This window comes from Electrona antarctica (assembly GCF_951216825.1).
Source record: "Electrona antarctica genome assembly, chromosome: 22".
In the NCBI taxonomy this organism is placed as follows: Eukaryota; Metazoa; Chordata; class Actinopteri; order Myctophiformes; family Myctophidae; genus Electrona; species Electrona antarctica.
In genome coordinates, this window is record NC_136805.1 from 27,417,363 (window position 1) to 27,442,550 (window position 25,188).

At 40.2% G+C, this 25,188-nt stretch overlaps 1 protein-coding gene across 1 annotated transcript; it reads right to left on the reverse strand.

The window, feature by feature from the left end:
- Positions 1-11,531: 11,531 nt before the first annotated feature.
- Positions 11,532-21,456, reverse strand: muc13b (mucin 13b, cell surface associated; the record flags this gene model as incomplete). Its single annotated transcript, XM_079492311.1, has 11 exons — positions 11,532-12,347; positions 12,849-13,062; positions 14,592-14,679; positions 15,102-15,139; positions 15,255-15,297; positions 16,349-16,483; positions 16,810-16,970; positions 17,219-17,286; positions 18,339-18,448; positions 20,543-20,668; positions 21,222-21,456. Coding segments are annotated over 11 exons (1,500 nt in total), but the record flags the coding sequence as incomplete, so codon positions are not given.
- Positions 21,457-25,188: the final 3,732 nt, after the last annotated feature.

Consider the following 25,188-nt stretch of genomic DNA (forward strand, 5'->3'; position numbering starts at 1 on the left):
ATCCACCGTGCCCTCATAAATACATCTTGTAATACATGTATGTCATTTTTCACGTACTACATGAGAACATCAACATGCCCCCAAAAATCTGGGTGCCCCTCACTTCACACAAGTGTGATTTGTATAGGGGCCTCTACATAACGTAGAGGCTAAAGTGATTTCACGAGACAAATGTGTCACCAAATTAGTTGCACCTGATCTCGGGAGTAAAGTATAATTTGTGTATGCCCTCAAGATGATCAGCAAACGGTTCCTTAAGTGCTCCTCCAACTCTCCATGTATCTAGATGTAGCTATTGTTGTTGTACACTACAGTATCATGCCCCGCAAATGTATGAATTAGTGCTACTGCTACTTTCTCTGCCGTTATGCTGAAATAGCATGGAATGCATTGAGTTATGCAACGGCAGGAAAACAGTTGGGTAAAATCTGCCAGGACACTTCTGATCAGCGTAAATATGTTAATGTGAATATGTTAATATCTACCTATATACGATATGACTGCATAAAATAATCTGAAAATTGTGTTAAAAAGCAGTTAAATAAAGCAAACCATTTTTGCAATAAATATTTTGAGGAGTTTCTCTTATTTCTCCTTGTATTTAAATCAAAACTGGATGTGTCATTCTATTCCACATATTCACCAAACCATACAAACGTTTATGGCATATTGTGACATGCTCAATTGTAGGACAGATGACAGCCAAGGTTATATAAAAATGTATTTCCTTGTATGCGTTGACACTTGCCACGGCTTTGTTGTAATGATGTTGTACTGTAGCAACCACAGTAACCACAAGGAAACACACAATAAATGCCAGATAATATAGTGTGTCATGATGACAGAGGCTTTATCTGTACCTGGATGTGGGTGGGTGTGGCACAGAGTGATGGATCCTACAAACCCATTTATAATATGCATCTGGACAATGTAACTGGACACGGTAAGAGTCCCCAAAAAAAACTAGAACTGGAGGCTGATGTTATACCAAGTATCACATTTATTCAGTAATTGCAATTAAAACCACAAGAGCAATATCAAAATGCAAATCCAATTCAGTTTACAATTCTGAGGGGAATGGGGATAACTATTACTGACAAGGTTGCTTGAGAGTTGAAATCCTAAAATGGAGCCAAGCTAAACTGAATGGGCAATATGGGGCCAAGGCTTCACGGTCTACTAAGGGGTCCTCTAACTCCACGGTTCCCAAAGTGGGGTCCACGGACCCCTAGAAAAGCCAGGGGGTCCGCAAAATAATTCCTATTTTATTTTGTGTGATGTGTGTGATACTGTATGTGAGTTTACCATAATCACAGTAATCCATCATTCCATCATTCAAGGGCTTTTGGATAGAAATGAAACACCAGTGTCTGTGACTGTGACCAGCTGATGGTCATTGACGCTTAATTGATGCATCAAGGGAGGCAATTAAGCTATGTTTCTGCACTGTCAAATAGGATCTATATAAGATAGCAAATTAAATAAAAGTTGTGAAAATGTGTGAGCACGTTGTGACTTTGACTGAAAAGTTTTCACTACACAGCACAGCAAACAAATAAAGAAGATACTAATACACAAAACAAAAATCAAATGAAATGGACACAGCAAATAAAAAGTCCAAACGATGGAAAATGGAAATTATTTAATAATACGCGTATACTACTTTAGCCTTAGTTTTGTACATAACACCCGATACAATCAATGGGTCTGGACAAAACACAACCAGACCCAGTGTCTACTGTAAAATGATAAAACATCTGACATATACCCTGTCAAATATCCTCAAGGCACCCATCGATAACGGCCCACAGTGTGAATTGAATATGAAGGACCCCAATGGAAACAAGCCAGAGGCTTTCTTCGGTTTCAAATCCTCTTAGCAGACCTTCTATTGAACTGTACATTTATGTTCTTTTTTCTGCAAAGTCGCATGCTGATGTCATGTCGTTACTGTAAATTAGGAACAGTAAAGGGCCTAAAGGCCATAGTATGCTTCCTTGACTTGTAAGCCAGTTGTTACACTCACTCACAGGGGTTACTGTGTACCCACAAGGCAAGACATCTGGGAGTTCTATTTGATTCAGACCTAAATTTTATTTTCTAATATCACAAACCCGAATTAGTAATATTGCAACAAAAAATATCGGATCATTTATTTCATTCAGCAATGAAAAACCCTTATCCATGCCTTTGTCACAAATCACTTGGACTACTGTAATTGTCTTTTTTCTGGACTTTTCTGGACTTTTTTCTGGACACCTTCAACTCATTCCAAACACAGCAGCTAGAGTTCTTACAATAACCGATACGACCACATACATTTGCATTGTTTGTAAATCACCTGTCTCCCCACCTGTAATCTTAATCAGTAGACAAACTTTTACTTGAGGATCAGGAGAGAGCTGCAGCCTAATCCCCTCTATCTTATTTAAAAATGAAAAAGGACTTGCACTTTTCAGAGAAGTTTCAGTTCTTGCAAACTGAAACTCAGACGATTTCCTGAGAATCGTGCTGTTTATTGCCTCCCAATAAATACAATCTCTAGATAACTTTGATCCAGCAGAGATTGCAAAGCTGTGAAACTCTTACATAACCTTAACGTCACAGGCACACTTTGGTAGAGGTTTGGGTTGTGTACTAAGGTGGGCAAGATATAAAAAAAATAGTTTCTCCATGTTTAGCCCACCACAAAACATTGTGCAGTATTTTAATTAACATTTTTTCAAATGTCAACTTTGTGTTGAGTTTATCATTTGAAGATCCTAATTTTCTTCCTATAGCAAAACATTTTTATTATAAAAGAAAAGAAAAAATAGAAAACAGTGCACAGTTTGTTTGTGTTCATTTACGGGCTCAAAGACTAACTTTGAGAGCTGTTTCACCATACAATTTAAGTCAATGCATATTCCAAATCATCGATCAATTTAAATCAATGGGGCGACTATTTGTGATAAAACTATGTGGAGTAAAACTATGGAACAGTATGCATGTGGAACTCAAGCAATGCTCAAGTGTGAACCAGTTCAAAAAAGGATATAAAGAATGCATTATTATGAGGTATAGAGAGGAAGAGTTAGTTAGATAATTGTACTTGTATGTAGATAGGAATATATATAATATGCCAAATGTATGTATTATATGAAATATATAAAGTATTTTGTATTGATAATATGATATATAGAATTGAATACATTATAGAGCATATACATGTTTATAAATATATATGACTTACACTATTACATTATTTAATTATGCAATTAATTTCTCTGTTATGAATTATTTTATTTAGTTTATACCATGTTGGTACTTATGTATGACGTCAAGCGATGACGCTGAAATTAAGTTATTAAGGGGTAGGGTTATATAAGTTTTTTACTTCTCCCTACTCCTTTCCGAACATATAACAAAGTAAAAATAAATAAATAAAAAAGAATTATACTTGCAGCCAGTGAGGCTTGTTTTTTTTGTTGTTGTTGTTTTTGTTTTGGGAATATTATTTTATTTGTTCTATATTGAACTTATTTTAATTCTTTGACTTTTGTCTAAATTATTTTTATCATGTTCGGAATAAAGTTTTTCATTCATTCATTCATTCATATCTCGCCCACCCTTGGAGTTACATCAAGGCAAGGTAACTACACAGAGCCCAAACCCTAAAGTGTCCTTAAACAGGTTGCACTTTTAACATAATAATTAATATCTGAACTGAAATGACGCAAGCAGTAAAGATTTGAACTTTATTCAACTATTCCAAGTATATTTTGAGTGAGCATTGGCAGTTTATTTATTCTCTGTATTTCAATTTATTTTTTCTGTATTTTAATAAATTGCATACATAAGGTAGGTGATGATATGTTTTGGTTAAAATAAATGTTTAAAGGTTATAGCTTCTGAATTCTGATAGTAATCATTGCTATAATCTAGCCCCTAGGATGACCTGAGGCCCACCACTTAAAAACCACATGCTACGGTGCCCAAATCTGAATTTAGGTGCTCAAATTAACTCAAACTAAAGCAATTCAGTAAAGGTCAACACTTGGGTCATTTTAGGGGCTGGGACCTCCAGTAAAAGGCCTAAATACTCTCCAAGAGTTGGGGAACAACATATCAAGAGAGTGGAGTGGTAGGCCCTTGGATTGACCCAGGACCAGTGATTAAATGTACCCCACTGAAAAATAGCAGATCTACAAGCTCGTAGCGTAGCACTCGGTGCCGCACTACGAGCTTGTAGATCTGCCCAAAGTTGAAGGGCTTCAACCTTGGGTACTGGGTAGCTGAAGTTGAAGCTCTGCCCTTCAACTTTGGGCACTTTTACATGTAGGCTGACCCAAAGTTGAAACAGTTGCAAGGGGGACATCTTTGGGCATGGGGTCCTCATCGTTGGATATGTTGTTCCCACAACCAAGAAGAGTATTTTACCCTTTACTGGAGGTCCTAGGCCCTAAAATGACCCCATGAGGAAGCGTTGACCTTTACTGAATTGCTTCAGTTTCAGGTAATTTGACCACCTAACTTCGGATTTGGGCACCCTAACATGTGGTCTTTAAGTGGTGGGCCTGTGGTCATCTTAGTGGCTAGGAGGTCCAGTGAAAGGCCTACATACTCTGCCAAGATGGAGGAACAACATTTTACAATCTGGGAACCCTAGGCCTTTGTATGGCTACAGTGCGACTGGTTCAGTCCTACCCTAAATCTAGGCCTAAGACGTGACACCTCAAAGTGGGGTACATTGCATCCACTGGTCAATCCAAGGGCCTACCACTCCACTCTCTTGATATGTTCTTTCCCAACTCTTGGAGAGTATGTAGGCCTTTCCCTGGACCTTCTAGCGGCTAGAAGGTCCAGGGAAAGTCCTACATTGTAGGACTAGTAGCATGCCAAAGTTTGTGCTATTGCCATTGAGAATGCATTGGGCGTTTAAGTTAAATAACTCAGAAACTACAAATCATTTCAAAGTAAAATGTTCCAGCATTTGTCTTCACAGTAAGCTGAATTATAAAATGTGTGAATGGAGTTTCTAGGTGAAAGTGATTTTTTACGTGCCATTGAGCCCCATTATAAATGTATCAAATTTGAAAGCACTATATTTCTAAAACTATGAAACATTTCAAAGATTCAATTTCAGGCAAACATGTCCACTGTAAGATGAACCTAAATAGGTTTGAATGGGGTTTCTATAGGTGTAAGTATGTAGGACTATAGTAGCATGCCAAAGTTTGTGCTATTGCCATTGAGAATGCATTGGGCGTTTAAGTTAAATAACTCAGAAACTACAAATCATTTCAAAGTAAAAAGTTCCAGCATGTGTCTCCACAGTAAGCTGAATTATAAAATGTGTGAATAGAGTTTCTAGGTGAAAGTAATTTGTTGACGTGCCATAGAGCTGCCATTGAGCCCCATTATACATTTCTCAAATTTGAAAGCACTATATTTCTAAAACTATGAAACATTTCAAAGATTTCTTTTCAGGCAAACATGTCCACCGTAAGATGAACCTAAATAGGTTTGAATGGGGTTTCTAGGTGTAAGTATGTAGGACTAGTAGCATGCCAAAGTTTGTGCTATTGCCATTGAGAATGCATTGGGCGTTTAAGTTAAATACGGGGAGGAAATATGACAGCAAACTGCCTGTCATATTTTCTCCCTATTCCAAAGCCCCCCCAGGTACATTATATATTTAAACTATTTTCAGCAATGGTACACTTATTTTTTCAGTGGGTAGATCTTGTTGAGCTGGTCATTTTGAAAGTAGATCTCACGTCATAAATGTGTGGGCACCCCTGTTCTAGCCCCTAGGATGACCCGAGGCCCACCACTTAAAAACCACATGCTACGGTGCCCAAATATGAATTTAGGTGCTCAAATGAACTCAAACTGAAGCAATTCAGTAAAGGCCAACACTTCCTCCTGGGGTCATTTTAGGGGCTGGGACCTCCAGTAAAAGGCCTAAATACTCTCCAAGAGTTGGGGAACAACATATCAAGAGAGTGGAGTGGTAGGCCCTTGGATTGACCCAGGACCAGTGATTAAATGTACCCCACTGAAAAATAGCAGATCTACAAGCTCGTAGCGTGGCACTCGGTGCCGCACTACGAGCTTGTAGATCTGCCCAAAGTTGAAGGGCTTCAACCTTGGGTACTGGGTAGCTGAAGTTGAAGCTCTGCCCTTCAACTTTGGGCACTTTTACATGTAGGCTGACCCAAAGTTGAAACAGTTGCAAGGGGGACATCTTTGGGCATGGGGTCCTCATCGTTGGATATGTTGTTCCCACAACCACGAAGAGTATTTTACCCTTTACTGGAGGTCCTAGGCCCTAAAATGACACCATGAGGAAGCGTTGACCTTTACTGAATTGCTTCAGTTTCAGTTCATTTGACCACCTAACTTCAGATTTGGGCATAATTAGACAATTGCTTCAGTTTCTAGCGGCTAGAAGGTCCAGGGAAAGTCCTACATTGTAGGACTAGTAGCATGCCAAAGTTTGTGCTATTGCCATTGAGAATGCATTGGGCGTTTAAGTTAAATAACTCAGAAACTACAAATCATTTCAAAGTAAAACGTTCCAGCATGTGTCTCCACAGTAAGCTGAATTATAAAATGTGTGAATAGAGTTTCTAGGTGAAAGTAATTTGTTGACGTGCCATAGAGCTGCCATTGAGCCCCATTATACATTTCTCAAATTTGAAAGCACTATATTTCTAAAACTATGAAACATTTCAAAGATTTATTTTCAGGCAAACATGTCCACCGTAAGATGAACCTAAATAGGGTTGAATGGGGTTTCTAGGTGTAAGTATGTAGGACTAGTAGCATGCCAAAGTTTGTGCTATTGCCATTGAGAATGCATTGGGCATTTCAGTTAAATACGGGGAGGAAATATGACAGCAAACTGCCTGTCATATTTTCTCCCTATTCCAAAGCCCCCCCAGGTACATTATATATTTAAACTATTTTCAGCAATGGTACACTTATTTTTTCAGTGGGTAGATCTTGTTGAGCTGGTCATTTTGAAATGACCAGCTGTTGTGAGCGTAGAGGTCTGCCAACGTCCCACAATGCGACAACATTGTTGTGCATGCTTCCTTCTATGCATGAGGACTGAGGAGTCCAAGCTGCTTCTTCACCTGACAGGGGGGAGTTTCCCCGCCGGATGTAGCGCGTGGAAGGAACACGTTATTCCAACCAGTTCCTTTCCCCTCCATCAGGCTGGCCAGGGGGAGGCGGTTTAGAGTCCAGGATTACTGCATGTTTTTGTGAGGGTACCTACCCTAACATGCAAACTCCACACAGAAAGGCCCTTTCCCCAACGCCGCTTCAGGTATGGGCACTGATGACGCGGAGGAGAGAACACGCCCCCAGCGCCCACAGCATCCCCAGCGGGAATCGAACCCAGGACCTTCTAGCTGTGAGGCGACAGCACCACCGACTGTACCACCGTGCCCCTAACATAACTTTATTGTTTAATGCTGCTACAGTGTCAGAGGAGCCAGACCTTGAACCTTGAATCCATGACGTGTAGAACTCTGAGTTGGCCCCCCAGCCTCCTCCATGCAGTACCGCTTTGTAGTTGAATATGGACAGCACATTTCTGTGTTAATTTTAGAAGAGTGGTAAAGAGCTGGAGAGATGCGGGGACACCCCTGTTTCTGAACAAACCCTCGGCTATACATGATATGAACATGCATGACATCATTGTTTATGCCCCAAAATGAGTGAATATAGCGCCATTAGTAAACAGGCGATGTTGGTGATAAATGAGGTAAGTAGGCTATACATGATATGAACATGCACGACATTAGAAACATTAGACCTAAATTGTTGAAGTTTCAAGCATTCATCATGTTTACTTTCTTTTACTTAAAGGAGCATTCAGTGATTTGGGTGATTTGGAAAAAACCCCAGTCCGCCCCGGTAACAAGATGTGCACATGCACGCACTACAGTGGGGGGGGACGCAACAGGCCAACAGCACGCACACCAAGGCCCACACACGCTCGATCATGATTGGCGGAAGGCCCCTCTCTATTCTGATTGGATGACGGCTGCATGGGCCGCCAAAAACGAAACCTACGTTTTTTTTTACCCCAGGGTTTAACTGGGGACAGGGAGGAACTCCTTATATGGTCAGCACACTCTATAGTAGGGAGGATTATCACAACAAAACAAAAAAAAATAAGTGATATTCGAATGAAGTGAAATCACTGAATATATATATATAAGACCATTTTTCAAATATTTCCTTTAACATTTTGGAAAAATGATGTCCAAACCAAGGTGCCCACTGGAGAGCTTATTGTCTCCACCAGGCCGAAGGCATGGGGAGAGAGTATGTTTTGCACTCCGTCCGTGTGTGTGTGTGTCCGTCCGTCCGTGTGTGTGTGTGTCCGTCCGTCCGTCCTTCCTTCCGTCCGTCTGTGTACAGCTAATCTCCGGCACCGTTAACCCGGTCGATGCCAAACTTTGCACACACACTCCCTGGATGCCAACGATGAACCTCTGCCCCGCATTTTCCAGAACGGCCTGTTATAGCGCCACCATGAGGCAGCTTTTCACATGTTTTACCTAAAACTGCACCGATCTGCGTGAAACGTTGCATGCACACTCCCTAGAGGCCAAGGACAAACCTTTGACCTGCATTTTCCGCATCTGCCTTTTATAGCGCCACCAGGAGGCCGACTTTTGTAAAACACATTTTTTTATATTACTCCTCCAGATTCTGTCCAAAAATCTCACAAATCGTTACACAGTATCTCTATGGTCATGTGCTCAAGTCGGATCTGTCCGATATTTCATATTCCATCATAATTGGCTATAATTGGCTTTCACAGTTTGCAAGATTGCCCCGTTTTGAACAAAAGCCTCAAATCATGAACGCAGCATGCAATTTACGTGAAATCTTTCACACATTTTCTTACTGGGCTGAGGAATATATCCCACCCTTTTCACATTGGCCTGTTATAGCGCCACCAACAGGTTGATTTTAGCAAAACACATTTTTGGAACAAAATGCCTCAAATCATCCAATTGCCATCAAAGGCAAACATGTTTATATTACTCCTAAACATCTCACACAGTCCTATCCTCCTGGTGGAGACCTGTGCCCAGAAGGGCACTTTTTCTAGTTCTTCTCTGGTCTATTGGCGGATCACAACCAACATAAAGGTGCATACTGCCACCTACTGTACAAGAGTGTGAAACATTTTTCCCATGATGAGCTTTTCTGCTACCCTAGTCAAATTTGTGTCATATAAAAAATTATAGTGCCTTCCTTGCCATCCCTTTCCCTCTGCTCCAAGAATCGCCATAATATCCCATTCCCGTCCTGCTTCACAAACTTTAATTGTCATTTGTGCTCTTTCCTCTGTATAACTATTACACTTCAATGAAATGTGAGCTACATTTTTAATGTCACCACAGTTCTCACACTTGTTGTTCTGTCCTATAATAAATAATGTGCTATTAACCCTGTAACAGTATGTCCCACCCTAAGACTTAATGATTCTTTCTTCCCTTATATAGGCTACCCCTTAATTGGCAGTGACTGTTTTTAGTATTTTGTAATATCCATGTCTTCATCCCACCTTCTCTGCCATATTTCCATCCTTTCCATCCATCTTCTTGTTCCATTGCTTTCCCTTCACCCTTCCTAGTAGGCCTAATAGCCTACTTGTATTTCTATATCCTGCTGTATTGCCCTTTTGGCAAGCTTATTCCTTATAGTATACATTCCCTATAACAACGCCTTATGTGCTGGGCTGGCACGCCGTAAAACTGTATAAATCTATGCCACCTGGCTCTAGTCCTAACAGTGGAGCTTCTTCTCTCTGGTGTTTGTTTGACTCAAGAGCTTGTCTGTTTAGGAGAAGCAGGTGGTGAACTCTGGGAAGTGTGGTGAACTCTGGGAACTCTGGGAAGTGTAGTTATTGTCTCCACCATGGGAGATAGTATGTTTTGCACTCCATCAGTCCGTCTGTGGACAGCTAATCTCTGGCACCGTTGGCTTGTTCGCAGCCACACTCTGCACACACACTCCCTGGATGCCACATAGCTGAAGCCTGAACCAGTCTACCCCAAATCACATGGACCTGTTATAGCGCCACCAGGATGCCGACTATTGCAAAACAATGTTTTTGACAGTACACGTACAGATTTTGTCCTGCCATATTTAACGGCCCTGGTCTTTCCGATTTTTTATACTCATACAGATTGGCTAAGATTGGCTTTCAAAGTTCCCAGGAATCCTCTGTTTTGAACAAAATGCGACAAATCATGAACACTTTGTGTGATTTCCATGAAATTTTGCACGCACGTACATTCCCACTAGGCAGAGGAAGAAATATGCCACTTACTTTTTTTCAAATCATCCTCATGGTGTCACTATAACTGGCCGATTCGTGTTTTTACCTATAACTGCACCGATCTGTGTAAAACTTTGTATGCACACTCCTGGCTAGAGGCCAAGGAAAAACATTTGCCTTGTATTTTTCACATCTGCTCTGATTATGTAAAACACATTTCTTTAATAAGAGACAGGAAAAAAGTGACAAGACAAAAAAAAAGAAATAAAAGGGAAAAAAGTTAAACAGGGCATGATTTCATTCTGAATGAGTCATTACATTACAATAAGTTACACTGCTAGATTGTGTAAAGAGGGGAGGACATATACTGTATACTGAAAGGTTCAGTGTGACATTTGAGCAAGGTGATCTAGGAATGGCTGCCATATAACATAGAACTTGTTTGAATTGTCCATCATATCATAGCGAATTTTCTCCATAATTATGTAGTATACCGGTATTACTCCTTCAGATAATTATATCCAAAAAACGAAACACATGATCTCTATAGGCATGTGATCAAGACCGGAATTCATCTTTATTACTAAGCATTATGGATATAGGCCTATACTGTTAGTGTTTTATCTTTAACATTTCCCTGTAGAACCACCAGGAGATACATTATTGCAACAAAACAAAACACATATATTACTCCCCGAGGGGCACTTTTTCTAGTTTGAGGTGTAATGTTGACCTAGCCTAAAATGTACTCTCGTAGATGTATTTATCGAGAATCTTGACCCAACCCCCCCCCCCCCCCCCCCCCCCCCCGTCGGCCGGTCTGCATCCTGGTCCGTTAGTCCAGTGGTTCCCAAACACTTTAGCTTGAGACCCAAAAGAGACATTTGATGTCTTTCCGGGACCCAAACTAGAGAAAATAGCAGATCTACAAGCTCACAATGCGTCACGATGTGAGCTTAGATCATCCATTTCCACTATTTAATTTGACTAATTCATTTCTTAGATTTGGAGCAACGTCATCATCGAAATCGATGGACAGCCACAGCCATAAGCATGCCAGCCTACCCGTTAAGAGTTCTCAATGGGCCTGAAAATAGAGAGAGAGACATAGCAATAAGCAACACTGAATCAATCAAAACTTTAGATTAATTTTATTTATTACAGCTTTGGGAAATAAAACTAATTTTAAGAAAACATTATAAACTAATGTAGTGATGTTTTATTAACACGTAACCTTAATAATCAAAAACATTTGACTTTTCAATTATTTGTAAATTCATTTGTAAATTCATAGACAAGCAGCAGCGAGTGTTTGGGATCCAGACCTGTATTTTTAACTTTAAGATACAATCACATTTTACAATCACAAATTCATAATGTGAATATTCAAAATGAAACAAAAGTAGAACAGATAGAATAAAACAAATACCTTAAATGATGTTATGCATCATATCAAACTCACAAGGATGAGGCACAGGGGGACATGTAAATGATTTGTGAAAACAATATACCTTCTGAAAGCATTTGGCACTGTATGGGTTCACAATGTGCATGGTTAATGCATAATATATCCATATATAAATATCTTTATGCCAAGATTCAATCTAATGATACACACTGTCTGTACAACACAACCAACGACAAGAACCAGCTATAGGTAGCGTAGCGCACAGTTGAAGGCAGTTTCAAGGTGGCAGCTAATGGTTCTAAGCGGTTTTAGATTTTCTTCCAAATGTGTCATTCTCAGGTCCGAATTTGTGGAAACCCATTAATTAAGTCTCCTTCCATCATCATGTGTGTAGTAAGGGTTGGTCTGACCACGGCTCTGTGCGTATGGATTTGACTGAGCCTGGTTCTGATCATATGGGTTGGTTTGTGCACGATTTGGAGCATACGGGTTGGTTTGGCCACCATTCTGAGCATACGGGTTGGTTTGGCCACCATTCTGAGCATATGGGTTGGTTTGTGCACGACTTGGAGCATATGGATTGATTTGGCTGCCATTCCCATGATATGGGCTCCTCCTTTCGTCTGCGTCCTCATAGGTCCGCTATAATGCAAAAACAGCATTAACTTAATCACCTGTTAATGAAATGTGTAGCCAAGCAACTGTAGCCACTTAGGTTATACTGTATTGTTAAGGAATATATGATTATATAAATTAACATTCATTCTGAAATGAGCAACTTCAGATTTTTGCTGCTTATTTATTGTCCTTCCCCACACTGCCTATTGCTCCAACTAAACAATTCCTCCAACGTTAGCACTGAACTGATACAATTTCACCCATAAAACAAATAAAAAAAATAATATGGAGATGATTTTATTTGAATAAAACACTGACAGAGAACCCCCACCAAATCACCCGCCACGTCGGCACACGGCCCCAAACCAGGCGCTCCTTGTCCCGTTTTTCTCACTTTTACCTATTTTTCTCGCTTGTATTATACTGTATTATGTGGAGGCTGAAAAAGTATACAAGATTTTTTTTAAACGGCATTGTGGACAGGGCCTCAGGCCCTCTCTCACACAGAAACCAACACACACTCACCGTGGGGACAAGGTTTTGCCTGCTGTTGCTTGGGGTCATCTCCAGGTTGGTGCCTCGATCCCAGCCATTGTTTGCAGAGGCCCGTGGGATCCTGGGCACTGCACCTGCTGGTGCCTTGACGTCATTGACAAAGGGTTCTTTGGCAACCTTCTTCAACTCTGAGGTGCTCTCATAGCCAGTGTCCGCGCTCTTCTTGGATGTCTTCTTTGAGGGTCTATAAGAGTATTAAGAGATTTATATCACACCCAGTTCTCCAGACGAGCCACACATTGAGCTGATAGAGAGCTGATAGAAAGTGGAACTAAATTCCATAGTCTCTATGTTGCAACAAATGCATGTGGAAAAAGTCTAAACTTTAAAATGTAGCTTTAATAAAATAATTTGAACATGAAAAATAATAATGTCTTTAATGTCACTTAATGGGGAACGTCACCCATCATTAATGTGAATTAATCCTATCGTATCGGACTATGTTCTTTGTCAAGAAGTCAAATTAGAAATTTGCCACCAGCCAGTAAAACTAATTGAAACGTGTTTTACATAGGGTGGTGGCGAATTTTCAACGTAAGTTCACTACACAGGACGCATTGGGAAGTGTGTGTACAATGTACATGTTCTCCTTACAATTCATTCATATTTTAATGTTATGTTTTTTGTCTTATCATTCTAAGTATTTTGCTTTCTTTTTTTTGCTTTTCTTGTACTGTTTAGTTTGTGGCATATTTTTGAATCTGACAGTTTGAAAGTGTGTATGTATACTACTGAAATGCCTTGACATGCCTTGACATTTAAAAAAATGAAAAATAAACAGATTCTTAAAAAAACAATACATTAATATTAAAGATCGGCAAAGTTCCTGTTTAACCTTGATGTTGTAACTTACAGACTGTAATCAATGCATTTTTGCCAGTTGCATGTTAAACAATGACTGGCAATAAGAATTTATGACAGCTTCAGAGTGAGTTTTATTTTGAATTTAAAAAATCCAAGATGCCAAATACTAGCCCCATATGTGCCCTCTCCCTACGCTCATTCTGTAGCTCCGAGATGAGGTCACACACAGGGCCCCTCCCACCCCGTTCAGAAACGGGGTCCACTCATAGCGTGAAGGGTTTACACTAATTCAACGTCAACAACACCAAAGAAAATCCAACTTTAAACGGTTACACGAGCGTCTAGCGGTTGTTTAGCATGTTTTTCAAGGAAGTTGAAAAGCTTTAGCGCCTCCCCGGCGACTCCCCTGGTCGAAAATGTCCAACTGACTTCAGTTCACTCGACATGCACAAGCACACGCACGAATCCCTTGATAAACATGGAAGCGGCTGACTAAACCAACCGCTGTAACGCTCGTAACCGTTTAAAGTTGGATTTTCTTTGGCGTTGTTGACGTTGAATTAGTGTAAACCCTTCACGCCACTTCACGTTTTTGATTCATTGTTTAGAAAAGGGTAAGAATCGTGGAATTGTGGAAACATGCGCCGTTTCTGAACGGGGTGGGAGGGGCCCTGTGTGTGACCTCATCTCGGAGCTACAGAATGAGCGTAGGGAGAGGGCACATATGGGGCATAGACCAGAAAACAGAACGCAACAGACTGAGCCGAGGCATAATTGGCACAGCACACTGAGCAGCGCAGCAGCACAGAGGCTCCTCCAGCCATATGAACACAATACAAAATACCATGTGTACCTTCAGAACACAGACGACTGAGTTACTGTTTGAATGAGACTGAGAGTGATACTCACTTGCGTGCCACTATAGGCAGAATGATGAACATTATGAGCAGCAGTCCCCCAAGGACAGAGCCAACAATCACCAGTAACAGTTGCCAATCTAAAACATTCAGTTAACAGGGAAGCACATAAACAGACATGACAAAGGTGACTGTTCATGTACATTTGGTGTACTTTACAAAGGTAAATGCATCTGTAATCCATGCTAGGATTAATTTCACCTGCATGACATTAAGGCAACAAAGAAAAGCTGTAACATGACCATAACGCGCGCACGCGCACGCGCACGCGCACGCGCACACGCACACGCACACGCACACGCACACGCGCACACACACACACACACACACACACACACACACACACACACACACACACACACACACACACACACACACACACACACCTACTTGAGGACAGTTCATATTACAGATCACATAAAGTACAAGATACACCAGACAACATATAAAGTGGAAGGATTTACCCAACAGAACTGTAACCTAGGAGAAAATAATCACTTACTTTCTTCACAGTTCAAACCAGAAAGCCCAAAATCACAACTGAAATACAGGAGAGAGAGAAAAGAATCAGTATATATAGTCCATTCTAATTCTAATATGGGTGAATGCAAATCTAACATAGCAGATATGTACAGTATTACTTTTATGCACTTACTCAACACATTTGCCTCCGTCTTCGGTTTTACCACTGGGACAAGCTGCCAAAGGAACAAAAAGAGCATTTGTGTCTCATTTGCAAGGAAGCTTTCTATCACCTGGTACACAGTACCTAGTTAGTAGTTAGGAATGTTCCTTGTTAGGTTTTTGTCCTGTTTTGTCCAAAGAGTTAGATGAGACAACCTACTGTAGAAAGGTAGGTATGTGACCCAAAAAAAAGTAATAAAAATCTCTTGCACAACACAGATGAACTCAACAGAAATGTACTTAGTTTTCTGAGTGACATGTATTTATTTATTTCCTTTTTTTTGTACTAGAGGTTCGGGCCGCTATGCGGACCTCACAACAGAGTCCGCACACTGGATCCAGCTCCAAAGAAAACACTTTTGGAGCTTGTGCATTGTGCAGACTCTGTTTTTTTGAAATCACACCCGTGTGAACTGGGTGACCATAGCAACCGTGCTCATTTTTTGGTACGGACAGACACGTAAACTAACAAAGCCAGTTGTAGGAGTGGTTTACACCACTCAAAAATGTTAATAAGCAGTAATAATAACGGAATAATTTACAGTGAGACAGTCATTACTGGACAGGACTATAGTCATCGCATGGCTAGTCATGAAACAAATACAAATCACACTCGTGTGAAGTGAGGAGCGCAATATGTATTCATATAGGCCATATGACGTCTTACGTCGTCATTTACTGCCCTAAACAAACTTCATAGACATGGCTGGCAAACGAGTCTAGTCTAGACAAACATTGAAGACTTGGCTGCCATATGTTTGGTGGTCTGCTATAAGGAAATAACATACTGTATGACAGAAGCTTTGGTGGAACAATCAGAATTTAATATTCAACAAAGCCCTAATACTGTATATTATAGTATAGTAGTATTTGATCTTTAATAAATCAAGATGCATCATTACAGTGACAAGGGGAGGCAGATAAAAGGTTCTATCTACTAGTGTTGTCTCATTTAGACTTGTACTAATATATTTTCAAATAAAGTGTGAGTGCGAGGCGGAAGATAATACACAAGAATTGGTTTTAAAGCAACCATAGAACAGGCCGATGAATATCAAGACTCACCTAGACACACACTGTCACTGTGCCCAGTTTTAATGTAACCAGGTTTACAAGGGCAGGATACAACGCCATCTTTTGATCCACAAGTCGTAGTTTGATCATCACAGGGAAGAGAGTCGGTCTTACACAGATCTTTGGCTGTAAACAAAGGAACCAGAAGAGGGCGATATCAGTAAATGTTTTCTCAACATAACAAAAGCAGAGGTCTAATTTCCACTTTGAATCAGTTTTTAAGATACTGGTACTGAGGCTTTTGGTCAGGGTCAGATTATGTATGTTGACAGCGGTTGGGAGATATGACTACTGACAGTAATTCATCATTTTCAGAGAGACTGAAACACTTCTATCTGGATGGACTTCATCTAATGATTTATAAATAATAAATACTTCTTGTAATTAAATGAGATGCTCATCTCCGTTTTAGGTGTTCAAAGAAATCTGTCAAATGAGTGTATGCAACTTACGTTCATATGATGCACCAGGTCCAAATACCGTTTCATCTTTAACGATTTCTCCAATCGAAGTGTCAACATTTTCTTTTGTGATGTTTGAAGTGATTTTAAAGATGTTCTCCACAGTTGCCGCCACAGTTGCCTCCACAGTTGTCCTTTTCGTAGTGACACAGCTATGATAAAATAAAGGTGGTGATGATTATTGTCCATTATGCTCGAAGTGTGTAACACTTAATCTAAAGACCTATTGAATCGTGTTCAGGTGTACAGGATTAGAGCTACACTCACTGCAAACAGACAGAGAGACAGATCCACCAATCTGCATGCACGCATGCACAAGTCAAATACTGTAAGATAGCATGTAGGCAACGATTACGGTATAACAAAAATGTATTAATCCTTGTAATACTAATCAACTTACGTGAGTTCCAAAACAATGGAGGAAATGTAATCACGGATCGTTGGATCATCACGGAGTGATGATTCAATCTATCATTTGGAATAAAAATAAGTTTAGAAAAGCAATAATCTCAGTTGATTTCAATTATCATACTATTTCACAATGTTCAAACCAATGTAAACTAGTGTGTACAATACACCACAGATTCCAATGTCCTTATTTCTATATAAACTGCATAATAAAGGACTTCTCAGTTCTCTGCCTTAACAATGCCTATAATGACTGTATATGACTATAAATACAAGTTTGAATGAATGAATACATTGGAAACATATTGACTATGTACACTGACCTGCACAAAGGTGCATGGGTTTTATGCTTTTTCATGATCCTTTCTATAAACCTGCACCTTGACAAGTGATGATTGTGCATTTCAGATTGTTATGACTATTGAATGGCTGAATTGACCTCAATTCATATTTCAATATTATAATATATTTTATACATTTGATGAATACAACTGTATATATGGTAGATGCTAGATGTGCCGCCATCTTTACCGCTGTTCGTAGTCTTTGGACATCTTTGCAATGCCCTTATAATGAATCTCACTTAGATGGCATATTGTTTAGACAGATATAGGTTGACGTTAACCTGGTATTCTAGTTTATTTGAAGCAATGAATTGTTTTCTTTGCACTCTACTTATGTGACCATTTACCCTGTCGTCTCTGCATGTTGACTGGGGTTCATACATTTACTTATTTGGCACTGCATTACCCTGTCATCTCTGCATGTTGACTGGGGTTCATACATTTACTTATTTGGCACTGCATTACCCTGTCGTCTCTGCATGTTGACTGGGGTTCATACATTTACTTATTTGGCACTGCATTACCCTGTCGTCTCTGCATGTTGACTGGGGTTCATACATTTACTTATTTGGCACTTATCTGTAGATAAAGAAGTCTACTAAATGTTGTGGTTTGATTGTACATTTTACCCCCTCTGTCAGGAGGAGATATATAAAACGATTAATTAATTCATATATTAATTGATTAATGTTCTATCTTAGTTCATACATCAATTACGTCTAACAGCAGCAAAGGCGGTACTAGAACCGCATGACACATTTGACTTACCTTTGACTGAATTTCTTCAGCTTTCTTCATGAAGACCAGTGATGCTTTGTCTTTATAGGCGCCGACCTCACAGTCATCTTTGATGGTAATAACAGCAGGGAAAACCTTGGCTGAAAGATGAAAGTATGGAGAATTACATTTTAAAAAAGCAGACCACAAACTTTGATTTTCCTACCACTAACCACTTAAGAGAAACCTTTCTTGAACAGGTTTTTAAAAATACCGGCATGATATTATCGAACGTGTGCTTGTCAGTTTAGAGAGGAACAGGGTATTGTTCTACCTTTAAAATAAAACTACGTTCCTTTAGGAGAGATGCAGTACAAACATTTTTTCCATGTTACTGCATATTTCTTTAAGGTGGTCATACTGTATGACCGCTCTCTCTCACACACACACACAGTAGTAGCTCTTAGACAGTTCTCTCGCAAAGCTCAAAATCTTAGTTTGCTAGCAACACAATCATAATCTAACTCAGTGGTTCCCAACCATTTTAGCCTGTGACCAAAATAGAAATTTGACGTTTGCCCGGCCGGGACACAAACTAGTGAAAATAGCAGTTGCAGATCTCACAATGTGTTGCTTTGCACCGCGTTGTGTGCTTGTAGATTGGCTATTTTCATTACTTCTTAAACATTTGTTTTCTAATTCATTCAATTAATTTTATTTCTTCATCAGAAAAAGAGAACAGAAGCCGAACCCGCACACTCATCTGCTCCAAAAGTTATACTTTATTGACGACGTTTCGAGCCAAGGCTCTTCATCTGGTCAAACTTTTGAGCAGATGAAGAGCCTTGGCTCGTCAATAAAGCATAACTTTTGGAGCAGATGAGTGTGCAGGTTCTTTTCTCTTTTTCTGATGTCACTTTCGAACCCAGCACCTCTACTAAGTGATGTGCGTATTTTATTTGTTTTTGTATGATTTTATTTCTTTATTAAATTACTGAAACAAAATAATTGAATTTGTTTTTACTTCATGATTATTTTTTTTTAATAATAATAATATGAAGTGAATAAAGGGACCCATAAAAATGTGTCCGCAACCCACAAATGGGTCCCGAGACTCTTGACCCACTGCTTGGGAACCAGTGATCTAACAGAACTCACTCGTTCACTGCAAACAGCAAACGTAAAGAGACGGAGCAGGTCGGGCAACTTTACAGTATGTACAAACAATGACTAATGTATCTTCCTGGTGAGTGGCAGGACCACTACTCTACATAAGCCAATGTCTATGGTCTAACAAAAATGAGTTATGTGCACCAATTTGCATGTGCAGTGGGGCTGGGGAATTAATCGTAAGTATATCGAAACCAACATTTAGCAATGCAATGCAATAACCGACCTGCTCCTGTACTGTAAGTGAGTAATTGTGGTGCAGTTTTTGATGTATTTATTTATATTTTATATATAAACTAATCAGCAAGGGAAAATTCTAGTATCATCTAAATCAATCAATCTGATTAACCACTTAACCCTGTATTATACTACTACTATACTACTTACTTTTATACAACAGTTTGTTTCGAGGAAGCAATGTGATTGGTTCAAATACCGTAGCCATCTAGCCGTACTTAAACGAGCATGATTGACCGCTTAATCAAAACATAAAAATCAGCTGTGCTGAGTCTCATTGTGAGAGCCGGCTGGGTTGCTATAGGCTAGAGATTTTCTTGGGACATTTTCGGTTGTAGTTAAAACATGATTTTTTTTAGCTAATATCTTAGTTATAATGATAATAATAGTTTTTAGGGTAATAGGGTAACTGTTGTCTAATCGCAATATTACACTCGAGTTTGTGCTATCGGGTCGTTCCTGCAGCAACACAGGAGTGCCATTAATGACGGTAAAGCACACCCTCTCGCATAATATTGCTTAACTGTCCAACAGCATACACTACTACAGCAATAGTGAAAATAGCCGATCTACAGACTAACTTCCACCGCTGCCATTGTTGATCTTCTGGACACATTTTTCTTATTTATTTTAACTTTGTTTTTTTGTGAATTAATGCCCTAGATCTACACGGTCACAACGTGATGCGAGGTGTTGTGAACTTCTAGATTCTCACCGTTTAAAAAAAAGAAAAAACGGGACATGTTTTGGACATATGGGGTTAGGGGCCTACAAGTTGTCTGCCCTGACAGTAACTATAATATAGTTGCATCACCTCGTATCATATGATAGAATAGACAGACACTCACCAAGCTGACAGCGCTCCTGTTCCTCGTTGTAGTAGCTGCCAGACAAACACAAGCATACGGTGCCATTTGCACGAGCTTCACAAGTGCTCCCACTGCCACATGGGTTTAAACTTGAAGAACAAGGATCTTTGAATTCAGACACAAACAGAAGCATAGATGCATTAGCAGCAAACACAGCACTGTGTTTTGAAATGAAATGTCCACTGCTGGCTTTGGACCAGCAAATAATAAACATGTGTGACTGTGTGTGTGTGTGTGTGTGTGTGTGTGTGTGTGTGTGTGTGTGTGTGTGTGTGTGTGTGTGTGTGAGAGACAAGATATGTGTCTAATCTGTCTAATCTGTTTTTTAAAACAATTTTACAATTTTCGTTTTGTGAGCTTGTAGATCAACTATTTTAGCTATCCATCGTTAGGAAGTATATTGTTCTTAGGTGCATCTGGTCTGTCCAATGTGATTGTGAGGTCCATGTCAGATAAATAAACATTTCAGGTTTCATAGAATTGGATATAGTACTATGTTGATACTGGGTCATACAGAGATGTGGTTCACAATACCTCAGCCATCTTAGGCCAGTACATTATATCCACATCGACAGGCTGCGTCACCAGGTTATAGCACCATTAAGGATCATAAAAGCTGCTTAATGTTTAAGTTTTGTACGCAACTCAGGGTCATTACCAGCTGTCGGAGGTGTTGTGGGAGGTGCTGTCGGAGGTTCTGTCGGAGGTTCTGTGGAAGGTTCTGTGGGAGGTTCTGTGGGAGCTTCTGTGGGAGCTTCTGTGGAAGGTTCTGTGGGAGCTTCTGTGGGAGCTTCTGTGGAAGGTTCTGTGGGAGCTTCTGTGGGAGCTTCTGTGGGAGCTTCTGTGGAAGGTTCTGTGGGAGCTTCTGTGGAAGGTTCTGTGGGAGCTTCTGTGGGAGCTTCTGTGGAAGGTTCTGTGGGAGCTTCTGTGGGAGCTTCTGTGGAAGGTTCTGTGGGAGCTTCTGTGGGAGCTTCTGTGGAAGGTTCTGTGGGAGCTTCTGTGGAAGGTTCTGTGGGAGCTTCTGTGGGAGCTTCTGTGGGAGCTTCTGTGGAAGGTTCTGTGGGAGCTTCTGTGGGAGCTTCTGTGGAAGGTTCTGTGGGAGCTTCTGTGGGAGCTTCTGTGGGAGCTTCTGTGGAAGGTTCTGTGGGAGCTTCTGTGGGAGCTTCTGTGGAAGGTTCTGTGGGAGCTTCTGTGGGAGCTTCTGTGGAAGGTTCTGTGGGAGCTTCTGTGGGAGCTTCTGTGGAAGGTTCTGTGGGAGCTTCTGTGGGAGCTTCTGTGGAAGGTTCTGTGGGAGCTTCTGTGGGAGCTTCTGTGGAAGGTTCTGTGGGAGCTTCTGTGGGAGCTTCTGTGGAAGGTTCTGTGGGAGCTTCTGTGGGAGCTTCTGTGGAAGTGGGAGGTTCTGAGGGAGTGGGAGCTTCTGTGGGATCTTCTGTGGATCTTACAGTACCTGGAGATAAAATACCACCAGTTGTTTACGTACAGCCTACATTCAGACCACATAGACATAATAAGAGCAAGTGATATTTTTGGTTTAAACAAACAAAACAAAAAAGTTAAAACATTATAGCACTATATTCTGATTCTGGAGTATTTGTTTAGCAACAGTGGTCTCCTATGTCTTTCCAGCTCTTTAATAACCAGAAAACACATTTTCAGGTGGGGCACAATTAATTCCTATCAGGATCAATTACCAAGTTAAATTTGGTAGTGTTCCTGATTCAATTGTGTCTGCTCATTTCTTGTTGTCACTTCCAATTTCAATTGTTTATATCCTGCATTCTGTATGAATTCTCTCTCCTGATAAAATCTGTATAAAGACTGGTGAGAAGGGCAGATGGATCCCTGTTTCAGAACTGGGACCCTGTGGTTTACTGGATCTAGCACTACCCCTAGAGAATCGTCTAGAATAAAACTCCAGGATATCATCTGACCAAGTTCCCCCAACATTTGGGTCAAAAATTCTACTATGCTGCCACCAAAACATGGAATGACCCGAAAGTCTGTATTACCACTATATGTATTACTGATGAATTGAGTACAATGGATGGACCACAATGGAAACAAGTCCCTGGGGCTTTCTGCGTTATAATTTTAGCATAAGCTTTGACTGTACTACTTGTCCTGATATGTGTTGATCTGACCTCATCAAACCCTTAGATGGAGCTGACCTGTTCTGACATTCCATAAGTAGATCTACCTCATCAAACCCTGTACAATCAAGACACGCTCCATATATGGCCAGTACAGAATTCATTCCATATGTTGATCTGATTCTGACCATGCATAGGCTCTACTTATGTAACTTAAATAGCACTTTATGTAGACATAACACTCTATAGTGTATACACACTTATAGTTTAATTTATATATTCCACTGTTAGGTCCTTAAAGGAGCATTCAGTGATTTGGGTGATTTGGAAAACCCCCCGGTCCGCTCCGGTAACAAGATGTGCACATGCACGCACTAGAGTGAGGGCCTGGGGGACACGCGACAACACACACACTAAGGCCCGCCCCCGCTCGATGATGATTGGCGGAAGCCCCCTCTCTATCTTGATTGGATGAAAGCTGGGCCACCTAGCCAAAAACGAAACCTAAGGTTTTTTGACCCTAGGTTAACGGGGGACAGGTAGGAGCTCCTTATATGGTCAGCACACTCTATAGTAGGGAGGATTATCACAACAAAACGAAAAAAGAAGTGATATTTGAATTAAGTGAAATCACTGAATATACCTTTAAGCTACCCTATGATTCATGATGACTTCCTTATAATGACATGTATTTCCTGTATTACCATGTTTTTTGTTCTTGCTTACTGTAAATCGCTCTGGATTAAGAGCGTCTGCTAAATGCCTAAATTGTAAATTGTAATTGCAAATGAACCAAGTTGGTGCAACACATGGATCTCCATATGTGGAGGAGCTGACTATCACCTGGATCTCCATATGAAGATCACGACACTGACCTCATTAAACCCTGAATAGCCATACATAGAGAAGACTGGATCATCACCTAGATCTGCATATATGGAGCCGGCCAGCAACTCTACATCTGACCTCACGAACACCAGCATAATAATTTAACTCCTGCTTCTTAACTGTGCCGTATTAAGAAGCTCTGTTGTTTCAGCGCAACCTCACTTCTCGCCCTCAGGGCATCTTACTGATATGTGTCTATGGAGTTAACATTTAATAGACTCCCAGGTGTGGTTAGAATATTCAAATATGTTTTCCCTGTGTATTTTTGGTTTCTCAAAAGGCCCATTCCAGGCCCAGGTCAAAAGGCCCAATCGAAATGACAGTGATTACAATATCATCCCCTCCCCTAACCGCTCCCTCTTTATCATACAACAACAGCTGTGGATGCGGCGGATCACAACCCATCACCACCCACCAGGCATATATGAGCTGATAGGTGTGGCCACATAAAAAAAACATAATTTTTAACATTCTGTACACTTTTTTTGAAAATTATATTTCTCCTAGTATAATCATAGTAGGCTACTAGTACCTGATGATCATGTTTTTTTTGTTTGTTTGTTTTGTTTTTTTTGGGGGGGGGGGAATCACGGCACTAGCTCATTAACATTTTAACCACATGTGGGAGGCTATAGTCTACGTTCTACAGCCATTCATGCCTAAATGCTACAAAAAAGCATGACTTTGTTCACTGAAGCCTTCATCTGCGCCCTAAGGCTCACATGTAAAATGTATCAGTAGATAAAAGGGCTTTCTGAAACTCATTTAGGTTGAATACGTGTTAAGCATTAACCCAAGCTAGTGGATTTCAGTGCAACCTAAAAGATGTCCTCAACTGCAATAGGCCTCTAATTGCAGGTGGGGAGAGCCCATGGTCATAAGGTGAGGTCTCAGGTCAAACGGTCTTCATGAACACAATGGACAATATTGGTCGGTGGCCTGAGTGATCAGCTATAACCCAGGATGGAATAGCAGATAATAAAATAGTTCCTGTTTCTTTTAACAATGTAAATTGTACATGAGTGCGTGAATGCTTAAATATACTGTATGTGTTCATGGAAGATATTTCTCTCTGATTTTGTCCCCATCAACAGCTTAACCATGTTTCGAAATCAATGCTCATGGTATACAGTAATAAACAAACTAGTAGCTGCTTGTTGGACTTGGACGACAGATTGATCATCAAGAACATACAGCATCTATTTTATGTTGTTTCTTCTTTTCTCAAACATGAAAGTGTTTGAGGTGTTCTAATGACCATGATGGCCACAGAGAATACGTGAATTATTATTTTCAAATATAACTATATTTAAGCTATTAACATCCGCTAAGGCTAAGCTATCCTTAAAAGCATGGCCTTCAATAGAGCTGTATCTCTCAAACTTTTGGGAGACCATTAATCCACATTGTTTTATTTTTCTGCTGCTCTCACCCACTTGCAGGAGTCTAAGATTTCTATTTAAAGAGCGTAGCATATTGCCCCCAAATAAACGTTGCTTTATTGTTGGTTAAGTGTCCATGGCATTAGCACTCAAAAAGATCTGGTTAATGTTGAAGCCGTGCTTATCTTCCATGTCTGCAATATACGAATAATAAAACATTAACTATGCCTTCTGAGGGCCTATATGTTTATGATGTAGCCTCGTA